The sequence below is a fragment of the Sphaerodactylus townsendi genome, linkage group LG14 (assembly GCF_021028975.2).
Source record: "Sphaerodactylus townsendi isolate TG3544 linkage group LG14, MPM_Stown_v2.3, whole genome shotgun sequence".
In the NCBI taxonomy this organism is placed as follows: domain Eukaryota; kingdom Metazoa; phylum Chordata; class Lepidosauria; order Squamata; family Sphaerodactylidae; genus Sphaerodactylus; species Sphaerodactylus townsendi.
In genome coordinates, this window is record NC_059438.1 from 13,609,181 (window position 1) to 13,624,281 (window position 15,101).

At 43.9% G+C, this 15,101-nt stretch overlaps 1 protein-coding gene across 1 annotated transcript in view; it reads left to right on the plus strand.

Moving 5' to 3' along the window:
- The window catches only part of RPGRIP1L (RPGRIP1 like), a 75,826-nt gene that overhangs the window by 44,608 nt on the left and 16,117 nt on the right, over positions 1–15,101 (plus strand). Inside the window, exons 17-18 of the mRNA XM_048516068.1 lie at positions 683–777; positions 11,204–11,387. Of these exons, the coding sequence (XP_048372025.1) occupies positions 683–777; positions 11,204–11,387 (279 nt within the window). The remainder of the gene's footprint in view (positions 1–682; positions 778–11,203; positions 11,388–15,101) is intronic.

The following is a 15,101-nucleotide window of genomic DNA, read 5'->3' on the forward strand; positions in this document are numbered from 1 at the left end:
AAGGGAGAAGATGGGAGAAGCAGAGGTGGTTTGTCATTGCATTCCTCTACAGAGTCTCCCATGGTGGTCTCCCATCCAAGTACTGGCCCTTCTTAGCTTTTGAGACATGGCAAGGTTGAGCTATAACGTACTGCCTTGCCTCCCAAATTGATGCCTTACTGCGAAGGGGTTTGTTTAATAGCTTTCCTCCTCAAGTGTCGAAGCAAGTGAAGCAGGTCCTAAAGAGCCATCGAGTGAGTGTGCAGGTCATTTAAATGATCATTGATTGGCCAGCGTCACCGTCTGCAAGGAAAAGAAATGTTGTGTTGCTCCTTTAAACTGTCTTTGTTAACTTTTGCGCCGTGTGGGGAACTCAACACTGCTATCCAGTTAACACTTCTGTGGCTTTTCAAATGAATATGTTGGGGTTTTCTTTCTGTCTCCATTTCAAATGGGCTTAATGCTCACTAGTTGGTGTATTTTTTTAAATGTATTGTTGATTTATTTTATCTGCAGAAGCTCTAAGCCAAGGACAAGATTTAGCAGGGCAGCAGAAAATGGTATAAAACATAAGAAATGTTATATTAAATTGGGGTTGCAGAGTTAGAAGACAATGCAATGAAAAGTGTAACTCGCAATATAGGAAGTATTTTAAAAAATGGTGATTCTATTCTGATCTTTTTTTCCTACTCTGATTATTAAGATCAAGATGACACGCAAGGAACGGATGCCCATGAATCCGTAACAGATAGCGATGAGTGTGTTGTCCCAAGTTCAGAGTCCCTGAATCTCAAGGAGGTGAGTATTTTTTGTGTGTGTGTGTGTGTGTGGTTAAAAAAATTAAGCTCTTCCAACTGAGGAATCCTCAAATGTGATTCATTCCTGGATACGATTAGTTTGGTGAAGAGAAGGTTAAGAGGTGACATGATGGCCATGTTTAGATACTTGAAGGGATGTTATGTTGGTGAGGGAGCAAGCTTGTTTTCTGAACCAGGAGCCATCGGTCCAAGGGGAAGGAAAAGAGATTCCAACTAAACATGAGGAAAAACTTCCTGACAGTCAGAGCTGTTGGACAGTGGAATGCACTACCTCAGTGTGTGGTTGAGTCTCCTTCTTTGGATGGTTTTTAAAGAGAGGCTGGATGGCCATCTGTCAAGAGTGCTTTGATTACGTGTTCCTGCATTGCAGGGGGTTGGACTGGATGGCCCTTGGGGGTCTCTTCCAACTCTATGATTCCTTCCCTATTCAACAATCTCCCCTCTCCTTTAAACAAGATGAGGACCAATATGATGCAGTTATTGGAATGTCAGACTAGGAACCAAGTAGGATCGTGCTGTTAGGTCAGTTTGCTTTCTTTCAGCCTAACCTACCTCTTAGGATTAAAATGGAGGTGGGGGGCAGGAGAGATATCATGTATTCTACCTTGAGGACAAGACAAAATCAAGGATGAGAAAAAGGAGTAGATTATGATTTTGGTGAGAAAAAGAGGGCTGCAAAGAAAGTAAATAAATATACAGGTCATATTTTGAAAAATGGGAAGCCAGCATATATGTAAGTATTGTCGTTTTGGGAGGAGGAATCAAGTGTGAGCTTATTTGGCCGTGTTGTTCCTCAGTTCACAACCTGGCCTCGGATCGTGGCCATTCCAAAATGCGCAGACAAGAACGACACGTTGGTCCCTGGAAGGCAACGCGACACACCGTGCGGCGCCGTTAAATGCGGCCGGCTTATACGAGGCAGTGTTTTCGTGCTCGATCGGCCGCTTGTCTATTTGTCATTTCTCACGAGGATTTTGAATGCTGCCACCAGCCCAAGCCAGAGAGAGAGAGAGATTATTTTAATAGGTGGAACTGTATTATGATTAACTGCATTTTTAGTGCCATCAGATTCTTTTAAAGCTGTAACAATGTGAGCCAAATATGAAAATTACTCATTGCCAATGAGCCCTGCAAAAATGCAGCTGGGCCCACAAATCTCGAGTATTGTTGCACTCCATTATAGCTGAAATGATTTAAGGCACCTTGAAATATCTACGGCCTTGAAAAGGGTGGGTGGAGAGAAGTCTTTTATTTCTGTCTTTTCCCCCTGCTAAGTCTCACTGGGAAGTACAACAACCGAGCACAGAAGGGGAAGAGGAAACGAGCACCCGAAGGGGCAGGAACCAGAGTTCCATATTGGTTGTTTGTTTGCTGGGTTCTGTGTGAGCAGTGGACACCCCCATTCACTTGAATGGGGTGACCAAGTCAGCAGGGTCTTGACAGCTTAACTCAGTTTTGGTTTGGGAGCAACGCCTGCTTGGGTGAATCCAGACCATTAGGTTGCATCTAAAGGTTGGCTCCGTAATACAGAAGGGCTCATTTCATGCTCAACAGGGTGCTGTTAAGAAAGATCATATTTTAAAAGGGAGGTTTCTTCTAACTCAGTAGCCCTAATTCAGCAGCTCCTGCAGTGTTCAAGATGTGAGTTTTTCAATGACTAATGTTATTTGAAGAATATGTCAAAAGCATCTTGTTTACTGGCTGTTGTAGGTTTTCTGGGCTGTGTGGCCTCAGTCTGGTAGCTTTTGCTTCTATTGTTGTGCCCACACCTATGGCTGGCATCTTCAGAGGCACGTCACACAGTAAGGAGTGGCACAATGTGGAGTGATTGTGTAGGGGGGGTATGTGTTTTTTGTCCACCTCACAGGTGGGAGGGGATGCTTGAAGCCTATTTACATATGTCCAGGTAGAATCCAGTTGCAGTTGTACTTGATTCTGGTTTTGGGTTTTTTTTTAGTACCGGTAGCCAGGTTTTGTTGATTTTCGTTGAAGCAGCTTTTCACTTAGTCAAAGCACTGACCAACCGAAAGCAGGTTTTTCACAGCATCAGGTCGCAACCCTGCGATCTGAGGCATGCTTTGCTCTTTCTCCAGAGCTTAACGTGCAGTTCTGCTCGTTGGGCGACGGTCCCTCCCCTTCAGCTGCTGCTACCAACCCAACCAATCACCTAGCTGCTTTCAATATCAGGAAGTCGGTTCTCATATCCACCCCATTTGTTTCAGTGGGATTAAGGCTGGCACAGCTGAAATCAGAATCTCTCCATGTTAGACCACAACTGCACCGGCTTTTAGCAGGAAAAAAACACGAAGCCCAGCCTTTGTTCAGCGTCCAGCTTTTATTGGCAAGATTAATGTTCCCGCAGCCGTCCAGACACCATAAACCCAGCTTCCGATTTCATTTGAAGGCTGTCTTGCTAATTATCCTGCGGACCGGGCCACTGGACAACCAGTTGTTTTAGCCATTTGAGATTTGTGTTGCTCCTTTTTTTTTGCAAGTCGGGGTTTTTAGTGACATTGATTTAAAAAAAAGAAATCTTAAATAGATATTCTTCTTTCTTCACCCGGGTTTTTTTAGCTATGCGACTTGCTGTTCTTTTCTTTTTTTCCCTTTTCCCCTCCTCTCTTTTTTCCCTCCCCTTCGTGTCTGTTATGTATAATTAATCCTAGATTGCTTCATTTTGTTTCATTGAATCTACAACATTTATGAGCCTCACTTTGTCGGTAGGAAAGGGTTGTCCCCTTCTTTTCCCTCTCCAAAGTGGCGTAATTAGTGTTAGCATCTTTTTTAACAGGCTACATAAAGTTTAGCGGCTGGATTAAATCATGTCATTAACATAATGTGCTATACAATTTGCCCCTATCTCTTTTCGTTCCCACTACATCAAAGTGCCAGAGAGCCCCGACGTAATTGGCCTTTGCTAGCTTGTCAGGTTGAGTCAAGATGACGGCTGGTGTTTCTTTCCCCCCGCCCCTTTTTTTTCTTCCTTAAAAAGCTTCCAGGCATGATAATTAATGGAAGTGAGGGGAGAGAGAGAGAGGAGGAGTGGGGGGAAAAATCAGGAAAATGTAAAACTTTGGACAGTTCTTTATGAATATTTCATGACGTTTGAATAATCAGAAGTTTAACATTATCAATTTGATGTATAATACATTGATTAAAAGCCTTGTTACAGGCCCTCGAAATAGACATCAGAACTGGAAATTTGCATCTGCTTTGGCGAAGTCTTGGAAAGAAAAAAGAATTAACAATTGCTCTCATCCCTCCACCTCTGCACTTGATCACTTTGAGTAATCACACAGCTTTCAATTATCACAATATTTTTTCTAAAAGAACTCGTGTCGGTTTTCAACTTATCTCCAAATGTGCCCACGAGGCAAATCTTAGCAAAACCAATTTATTTCATGGTGGGTCTCGTTTTCCTCTAGGTGTGTTTACATCTTTTCGCCTTCATTATGGGTAGGGGGTTTTTTTTGTGCATTTTCCTTGCACTAATAGCAGTTTAGTGAAAACTGTCATAATTGCTTGCTGTAAATTAAGATCTTAGGATCTTAATTAACCGGAATGTTAGGCGTCCTTTGAAGAGCACAAGCCAACATTTTCAGGTGGCCCCGTTTCTATTGTCAAGCATCGTATGTTGAAACAAACTAGAAAGATACCTAGTTAAAACATACCATCTAATCAGAGGTCCTAAAAAACTAGTAATTTAAAATAAAAAAAGTTACAGCCAATAGGATGAAACAATAGCTTAGTTTAAAAAAATATAGTATATCCTGCCAGTCTTCTTCAAGGAGAGTCATTTAGATCATTTAGAAAATCATTTAAATGGATGCATATTATGGATTGGATCTTCAAGTTTTGTTTTTCTATCAGCGGCTCCTTCCGTTGGCTCAGACAGAATAGCTTCTTGCCTTAGCTGTTGTGGCAAGCACTATGCTGGCAAGAATAGATCTACAGGATATAGCTCAACATCTCCTCCTTGGAAGCTGAAGAGAAGCCCAAACAGCCCATCAGAGTTCCTGGAAAGATAACAACTTTTGGGTTCGGGGGATTTTTTTTTTTTTTGCAGCTGTGGCGTAGTGGCTAAGAGCAGATGCACTCTTATCTGGAGGAACCGGGTTTGATTCCCAGCTCTGCCGCCTGAGCTGTGGAGGCTTATCTGGGGAATTCAGATTAGCCTGTGCACTCCCACACATGCCAGCTGGGTGACCTTGGGCTAGTCACAGCTTTCTGGAGTTCTCTCAGCCCCACCCAACTAACAGGGTGTTTGTTGTGAGGGGGGAAGGGCAAGGAGATTGTAAACCCCTTTGAGTCTCCTACAGGAGAGAAAAGGGGGATATAAATCCAAACTCTTCTTCTTTTTTCTGACATCGCACAAGCAGTGTGTGTAGACAGGGGATGACACACAAAATTGCATCTGTTAAAAATCAAATGCTGAAATAACCCAAGATATGTTCTTGGACTAGTGCTGAAGAACGTGCTTCTGTTTAGGTTTTGGGTGTGCATGTATTTGGGTGTGTGTGTTTGTTCATTCATCAGTTAGAAAGGTAGGCTTGTAACAACTTAACATGCGTTGTGGTATAAAATCTGTGAACTTGAGCTCTATTGGTCAGATGCAGAGGTGGGTGAAAGCTGAAAGCTTCTGCCACACAAAAAATCAATTCATTTTTAAGGCATCACAAGACCACTTGTTACTTTGGCGACAGTAAACTAAAACGGTTGTCTCTCACCCCACCCAAGGCAGGAATTAGAATAATATAATTCTTTGCCCAGGACATTGATGAGTTTTCAGTTCCTCGGCCCAACCCTGATCTCTTCTGGGTTTGGTGGCCCTGTAAGGTTTGTTCTTCTTTATTTAATCAGTTTTATTCTAGGTTTCCTTTTTACAAAAACAATGTAGGTGATGTCCAAGATGGTTTGCAAAGAGAAATAATAGAACGGAGAGATCAATAAAACAGATCCAGAAACAGGTCTCACAACAGAGCTACGGTCAAGAATGAAACATAATACAAGACAGCATAAGGCAAAAAGCCAGTTGAAATCAGTACTGTTGAAATGTCTAAAAATCACAACCAAGGGCTGAGAACAAAGGCATCTTTGCCTGACTCCAAAAATGAAGACATGAGGTCATGCCCCTGGATTCTAATCTCATTATTTGAATCCATCCCAGTATCTTTAAAGTGCAGTTCGATACAGAACATCTTTAATTCAACCTTAGTTGTCAGCCAAACTACCCATAAATGTCTCCTCTGTGTTACTTGGATTTTGATGGAAGGTACCCGTTTGGAATACTCCTTGCCTTGTCCGCATCACTTGAAAACAAGAAGTTAAATTGTCTGTCATCAACCTCACTAGTTTCATGTCAGATCTCCAGATGTTCTCTCCCAGAAGTTTCATGTAGATTGCAAAAAATATGGGAGATAAAATAGGGCCTTGTGGAACCCCAAAGCACAAATTCCCCCATGTGGAAATCCGTAGAACCATTCTGCTTTATTGAAATGGCCTTCCATTTCCATCCCTTCTGGAAAATTCTGCAGGATCGTAGGCCATTGAAAGCCATTGAGCAGTCTGGGATAATCAACAGGGTCATATTTCTTCTGACCATCTTCTAGCAGAGGTCATCCATTTGGGTGACCAAGGGAATTTTATTCCCATTATTGGGTCAAAGGCCAGATCTGAAGGGATCTGCATAATTTGTGTTATCCAAAATCATCTAGAACAGCTTGCCCCAAAATGAAGGTTTGGCAAGGAAGGCTGGTCAAGAACAATTTCATCACCTCTTTATTCTGATGACCATTCGTTCCACACCTGTAATTAAGATACGTTCCTGCTTAACAGCTGAAATCTTTTGAGTGGGCCCTCACGTTTCTCAAGTAAGGTGCAAGTCCACAAGGATGAGTCCGGTTCCATTTATAGAACTGTGTCTCAATGGATGTTCATGTAGTATCTAGTCTTGCTAGTTTTAAATTTAACACTGGTTATGGGCCAGTTGGAGATGTAGAATGGTATGGTGTAGTATAGCATGGCATGGCCTGGTATCGTCAGATCTCAAGCTAAGCAGGATCTGTGCTTGGATGGAGGACCACCAAGGAGGGCTTTGCAGAGGAAGACAATGGCAAACCACCTCTGCTTCTCACTTGCCTTAAGAATCCTGCACTGGAGTCGCCACAAGTCAGTTTTGACTTGACAACACCTTCATGCAATATGGGCCAGTTTGCAGCTGATATTCTGAGTGACCACATGGAAGTCAGCCCTGCTCGGCTGGGCCCAGTTAGAATCCCGAACACCCCATTTCACCAGCTGCCCCCTACATGTGTGGAAGGAAGACGCACCCTGCTGCATTCTCCCACATCCTGGGCGAGGAAGGTGTCTTTTCTGCTGTCTCATCTCCTCATGCACGTAACATAACGCTTGGTCAGAGGAGCAGCAGAAATCACCAGCTGTGTCCTCTGGAGAGGCAACCTCTCCTAGTACTTCAGAAGATTATCTGTGCTAGAGGACGTGGAAAACAAGCCAAGCTTTGGTCCACATAAATGAGTTGGTTGTTAAACATATATTTTGTGGGAGCGGGCTGCTCCGAAGGACTGTAACAATGTTTACACAATAGGGCGTTGGACTGTGTTTCTGACCACAGATATCAGTTTTTGTGCTTCCACACAAAAAGTATCCTTCAGCACTCTGCAGTGTGAATGACATTTGCATGCAGGAACAACAGGATTGTCAGCCAAACTTTGGATTCCAACCAAACTTTTCTCTTACGCATCCTTTTCTGGGTCAGGCTGTCCAGCCCCACGGAATTCAGGTCCGCCCTGCCCACCGCTGCCCCACAAGCCCCTTCTTCGCTTGAACGCAAAACAAGTATCTCTGTTTCCCTCTGTCAAACATCAAGAAGGCCCCTCCATGTCTACTTCTTACATTTGGACTTCATTTGCAAACCGCCAACTGAGGTACAGAGTTGGTTCTTGACAGCATAGTTCAACATTTGGGGGGAAATGACTCTGAATATCACTTTAAAAAATACTTATAATATATCTGTACAATGGAAGCAGAAAGGAGTTGTTTCTGAGGTAAAATTAGACAATAGAGGCCATTTCATTTTTTATGCATGTGAATGTAGAGCGCTTGAGGTTATTAGTTGAAACTGAGTAACCTTTCAAGGCTTTCATCTCTTTCTTTTCAAATTTGAATATGAAAAGCATATTCAAGTCAAAGACCATCACTTTAATGACATTTGGCAGTCATTTGATTTATTAGGTTTTTAGAAAAAAAAAATTCCTTTAAATATTTCATCATGCTATGCTAATCCTCGTAATATCGCCAGCTGAAGCCGTGTACCTGTATTAGCGGAGACAGAATGGTGTGGAATTTTCTCTGTCGTCCTAGTAAAATTTCCATGAATCTACTGAATAATAAAACAACCTTATTGAAATATTCAGATTTGGGTTTTTAGTTAAAGTGTCTTAGGATACATAATAAAAGAAAATGTCTTCTGAAAGGAAAGGGGGTAAAATTACTTCATCAAATATTGAAGGGGGGTTGACAGGAATGAATATTGTTCTTTATGAAGGATATATGTGTGTATATAGCGTGTGTGTATACATTTATATATGTACAACGAGACACTCAAGCTTTCTAATTGATTAATTATGGAATATACTTTGAAAACGTATCAACAATTGTCGTGTTGCGAGGGTATTGTGTTGATTTACAGTTTAAACAGCCAAGCCAATCTCGCTTTGTGGAAACCAGCCTTTCTCTCTCTTTTTTTTGTTTTGTTTTAATTTTGTAATTATTATGGCAAGGTTGCCAATTTGAATTTACAACCAGATGCTTTCAAATTCCGTGCAGCTGAAATAGTCTTTAATGTAGAGGGGAAAACCATAAAGAGAAAAGTTAAGAAGAACTTGACAGTTGAGATCTACAAGGTGCTAGGTTTACTCTTTGAAGAATGTTCTTCTGTGTAGTCTAATTTTGAAATCACAGTGGTTATGCGTTCTTTGAAACCACTGACTTTTCAAGAGAATGTTTGTGCTCTACCCTGTTAATATTTGACATGAAAACTCTTCCAAGCAAGGTATAGTTCATTTCAATTTTAAAACACACATACGCAGGAGTATGGCTCAGTTCACATGTCCATTTTTTTTAACTTGGAAAAAGCCACCACGGAGTGAAATTTCCCTGTAGTCTTACAGGCAGTCTTATAATGTGTAGTTTAGCATGTACCATTATTTTCTACTACTTGGAAATCTTGGTGTTATCAAAAACCACTTCACACTTTACCTGAGGGTATCCAGGTATTTGAGCTTTCAGATGTGTGGTGGTCTTCCCAAGGAGCTATTATTCGTCGCAAATACAGGCTGTCTTTGGAGACACATACCTTCCCTTCGCATTCAAGTATATACAGCTGCAATCGCAAACTCACAAGGTGTCTATTGAAGAACAACACCACACTGGAACACATTCCTAGCCTAAAACCAATAGTTTATATCATATTGGGTGCTGTGTGGTGTCCGGGCTGTATGGCCGTGTTCTAGCAGCATGATCTTCATTGATCCTCTGAAGATGCCAGCCACAGATGCAGGCGAAACGTCAGGAGAGAATGCTGCTAGAACACGGCCATACAGCCCGGAAACCACACAGCACCCCAGTGATTCATTTCATTCATTTTATTTCATGATTTTACATTTTATGTTTTCATTACTATTGATTGTTTCCTGATTGCTTACTAGACCTATATGACAATCATTAAGTGTTGTACCTTATGATTCTTGACAAATGTATTTTTCTTTTATGTACACTGAGAGCATATGCACCGGAGACAAATTCCTTGTGTGTCCAATCACACTTGGCCAATAAAGATTCTATTCTATTCTATTCTATTCCGGCCGTGAAAGCCTTCGACAGTACAGTTTATATCATACTTTTGTCCCCATGGAATCAGCAATGTTTGTATTTGAATTTATGACAGGGGATGAGATCTGTTTAAAAACAGGCAGTTGTACAACTCTCAAAGGGCTCAAAACTGAACCAAAATAATTTTTTTAAAGTTTGGGCAAGTGTTGTTTTTTAGTGGGGTCAATAGTAGTGATGTCAGGTAGCAAAATATTTGTGCGCACGTTTAAGTAGGTAAAAAAATTTTTCTCGTTTTGTAAAAATGGACAGTGTAACACATAGTGGGGAGAACTGCCTTGTGAAAGAGTTCTACTGAACACACACAGCCATGCGGGACAGACACTGCAGTTCCATACAGCGAATCTGGCCCTTGGTCTGTCAGACAGTCAGTGGCTTTCCAGGGTTTTATGTAGATCTCCTTCCCATCCCATAGTAGCTTCTGAACTCTAAACTGGAGGTTTTAAGGACTGGGCCTAATGCCTGGTGCATGCCAAGCAGATTTTCTAGCACTGAGCCACGGCCCCACTTAATTCACCCTTGCCTGACTGCAGTGGAACCACCATGAAAAGATCTCTGCAGGATTGGGAAGCGCTCCCCCCCCCCCCCCGGCCAGCATTTAAACCAATAACATATTACAGTGGCCATGTTGACTACGAACCCCAGGATATTGGCCCTCCACTCTGACCCTAGGGTTGCTAGGTCCAGGTTGGGAAATACATGGAGATTTGGGGGTAGAGCCTAAGGAGGGCGGGGTTTGAGGAAGAGAGGGGCCTGAATGGGGTATGGTGCCATAGAGTCCACATTCCAGAGCAGCCATTTTCTCCAGGTGAACCGATTCCTGTCTCCTGGAGATCAGTTGTAATAGTGGGAGCTGTCCAGCCACCACCTGGAGGTTGGTGACCGTGCCCATAGGTCAGTGATGGTGAACCTTTTTGAGACCGAGTGCCCAAATTGCAACCCAAAACCCACTTGTTTATCGCAAAGTGCCAACCCGGCAATTTAACCTGAATGCTGAGGTTTTAGTTTAGAAAAAAATGGTTGGCTTCCTCTTCCTCCACCCCACCCGCTTGACCAGGGGCCAGCCTGCTCTAGCCTCCAGCAAGTCCCGCATGCACCGCTCTGTGCCTCTCTAGCATCTCTGCCTCCTCTGCACGCCCCCCCTCCCGGGCAGCAGTCACCTGGAGCACAGGCACCAGGCCCGCCAGCCGAGTCCTCCCTGCTCACTGCAGTGTGCGCACGTCATGCTCAGTGGCCCAGGCCAGCCTAGATGTGTGTGTGGGGTGCGGGGTGGGGTGATTTTCCACCCCCACATGTCAAACTCTGTGTGCACGTGCCCACAGAGAGGGCTCCGAGTGCCACCTCTGGCACCCGTGCCATAGGTTCGCCATCACTGCCATAGGTCATGTTGGGTCAACCGAAACACCCCAATTTGCATACTTGCCGTGACGCTCTGGCATTACAAGGAGGACATTCTGTGTCTTGTGATGGTTTTCTTTTTTAAAAAAAAATCTCAACAGACTGCTGAAAAAATCCGGATTGAAATCATATCCCTCAGTCTCACCGAATCCCCGATCGCAGCGGATAGCACGATACAGCGGCTCTTTGTGGAGTGCAAGTTCTCCAGTTTCCCGGCCGATGAAACGCCCGTGTCGCTTCCAAAACCCAGAAGCGGGCAGCGGATCTACTACAATTACAGCCACGGTATGTGGTCATCAATCGCCTCTTTTGTGATGTTTCTCAAGCGCAGTTTAGGTGTCATCTTCTCAAAGTGGGAAATATCTGATAAGCCTTTTTGCAGGCTTGTATTCCAAAGACAGTGAGATCAAAGACCGGAGTTAATGTGGCGCTGGCGTGGGTGCTTTGGAACGCAGGTAGCTGGATGGAACGTGGGCAGATGAGCAGGTGGATAAGCAAGTTTGGTCCGTGCCTAAGAGAAATGTTGCTCAGATGGAGGAGCCAGGCAAGCATCGGGCAGTCCTGTGTGGCTGCATAGGAGAATAAGATTTTGGATTTATACTTTGCCTTTCTCTCCTGTAAGGAGTCTCAAAGTGGCTTGCATCATAGAATCATATATCTGGAAGAGACCTCAAGGGTCTACCAGTCCCATCCTCTGCAATGCAGGAACACACCATCCAAGCACTCCTGACAGATGGCCATCCAGCCTCTCTTTAAAAAGCTCCAAAGGAGGAGACTCCACCACACTCCCAGGTAGTGCATTCCACTGTCCAACAGCCCTGACGGTCAGGAAGTTTTTCCTGATGTTTAGGTGGAATCTCTTTGCCTTCACCTTGAACCCATTACTCCTGGTCCTAGCCTCTGGAGCCACAGAAAAGAGGCTTGGAGTTTGAATTTATACCCTGCCTTTCTCTCCTGTGAGTGGCTTACAAACTCCTTTCTCTTCCCCTCCCCACAACAGACACCTTGTGAGGTTTCTGAGAGGACTGTGCCTGGGCCCAAGGTCACCCAGCAGGCTTCATGTGGATGAGTGGGGAAACACATCTCATTCCCCAGGCCCCTTCCGCACACGCAAAATAATGCGTTTTCAAACCACTTTCACAACTGTTTGCAAGTGGATTTTGCCATTCCGCACAGCTTCAAAGAGCATTGAAAGCAGTATGAAAGTGCATTATTCTGCATGTGCGGAATGAGCCCCAGATAAGAGTCCACCGCTCATGTGAAGGAGCGGGGAATTGAACCCAGTTCTCCAGATTAGAGTCCGCCGCTCTTAACCACTACCCAGCATTGGCTCTCTTCAAAGAACACTTCGGGTAGGCTTAACAGACCACGAAAAAAAAAAGTATCTGCTCCATCAGACAGGGCCCCAAAGTAGTCTATACAGTATTGCAGAATAAAACAGATGAAAGAATATGGTTGACAGACGGACTGGTAGGCAGATGAGGAGGATTTTCTCAGCCTGCAAGTTAATGAATACAATAGGGGGGGGGGGGTGTAATCTAAGACGTGTTGGTTTCTCGGCCATATTTCCATTCAGAGGTGCTCAAGAAGAAAGCCGAGCTCTGGCAGATTGTGATTCCAAATAGGGCTTTCTGTGTAACATGCTGGGCATTGCACAGAAACAGATGATGCTGCTCTTTATGCCAGACGCAATAAATTTTGACGGCAGCACAGCCGCGCAGCGAAAACATCTGTGGATTCATTGCCCCGCAGGATTTCGCACAATCCGGCATTCAGGCATCCTTCATAAGAAAACTGTTGTCATTAAACTTGCATGTTTAACTGCGGTATTCTATGTCTTTGGGACACGATCTCCCACTTCAAGCAAAAAAAAAAAAAACCCAAACCCAAGAATATTTTGCCAATCAAGAACTCGTCCAACTGTTGATGTCAGTAATGTTACTATTAATTTGAATGCAATTCTAACCATTGTGGGGGTTTTCAGAGTCAGAAGGCCGCAAGTGGGAGTGAATTTATTACGACGGCATTCATTTTCCTGTCTTTATAAAAGACGTGTCATTGGGTGTTTTTTTAAAAAAAAATGTCGGGTTTTTAAAAAATGCCTCTTAGTTCAGACTTGGAAGATGAATGTGTCTTCTCAGCTTTACTAACCCTTTTTATGGCAAAAGAAATAAAATCACTCCCTCCTTTTATGACGCAGTTCTAGGACTTAAAATATCATTTGAACTGATGTTATGTAGTGCTTTGCATAGCATGCTGGTCGTGTTTTGTTTGACCACTCCATGGCAAACTAAACATATGCATACAGGTTAAAACAAGGAACCCTCCATATTGGATCCGTCCCCAGGTATGGGAGATTTGCCTCTCTTGAGTGCCCCGAGTCCTAGTGGTGGCGAACCTTTGGCACTCCAGATGTTATGGACTACAATTCCCATCAGACCCTGCCGGCATGGCCAATTGGCCATGCTGGCAGGGGTTGATGGGAATTGTAGTCCATAACATCTGGAGTGCCAAAGGTTCGCCACCTAGCTTCTGGAGCAGGTCTCAGTTTTTGAGGACACATTATATTGGCTGCGACTTGCTATGTATCCTGAAGATGGGCAAAAAAGATTGTGCATTGAAAACAGGAGAAGAGCAGGGACTTGTAATACAAGGAGAGGGACTGTGGCATAGAGCCTGCTGGATCAGACCAGAGTCCATCTAGTCCAGCACTCTGCTACTCGCAGTGGCCCTTTGGGAGCTCATATGCAGGATGTGAAAGCAGTGGCCTTCTGCTGCTGCTGCTCCTGATCACCTGGTCTGCTGAGGCATTTGCAATCTCAGATCAAGGAGGATCAAGATTGGTAGCCATAGATCGACTTCTCCTCCATAAATCTGTCCAAGCCCTTTTTAAAGCTATCCAGGTTAGTGGCCATCACCACCTCTTGTGGCAGCATATTCCAAACACCAATCACGAGTTGTGTGAAGAAATGTTTCCTTTTATTAGTCCTAATTCTTCTCCCCAGCATTTTCAATGTATGCCCCTTGGTTTTAGTATTGTGAGAAAGGGAGAAAAATTTCTCTCTGTCAACATTTTCTACCCCATGCATAATTTTATAGGCTTCAATCATATCCCCCCTCAGACGTCTTCTCTCCAAACTAAAGAGTCCCAAACGCTGCAGCCTCTCCTCATAAGGAAGGTGCTCCAGTCCCTCAATCATCCTCGTTGCCCTTCTCTGCACTTTTTCTGTCTCTTCGATATCCTTTTTGAGATGTGGCGACCAGAACTGAACACAGAACAAAGCATGCGGGAGGTTGCAGTTTCAATCCCTGGCTTCTCAATTGAAGGATATGAAAAACCTCTGGGGGTCTGAATAGACAAGACTGATTTTGATGAGTCTGATTCCCTGGAAGAGAGCTCATTCAGTTCAAATGTGATGTCTCAACTCAAATCACATGAACCCAGGTAGACCGCAGGCAGGCCCAGATCCAGAGACATTGGAGTGCTGCAAATTATATCCTTTTGGGACTCTTTGGTTTGGAGAGGAGGCGGCTGAGGGGGGATATGATTGAAGTCTATAAAATTATGCATGGGGTAGAAAATGTTGACAGAGAGAAATTTTTCTCTCTTTCTCACAATACTAGAACCAGGGGGCATTCATTGAAATGCTGGGGGGAAGAATTAGGACTAATAAAAGGAAACACTTCTTCACGCAACGTGTGATTGGTGTTTGGAATATGCTGCCACAGGAGGTGGTGATGGCCACTAACCTGGATAGCTTTAAAAGGGGCTTGGACAGATTTATGGAGGAGAAGTCAATCTATGGCTACCAATCTTGATCCTCCTTGATCTGAGATTGCAAATGCCTTAGCAGACCAGGTGCTCGGGAGCAACAGCCACAGAAGGCCATTGCTTTCACATCCTGCATGTGAGCTCCCAATGGCACCTGGTGGGCCACTGCGAGTAGCAGAGAGCTGGACTAGATGGACTCTGGTCTGATCCAGCTGGCTTGTTCTTAT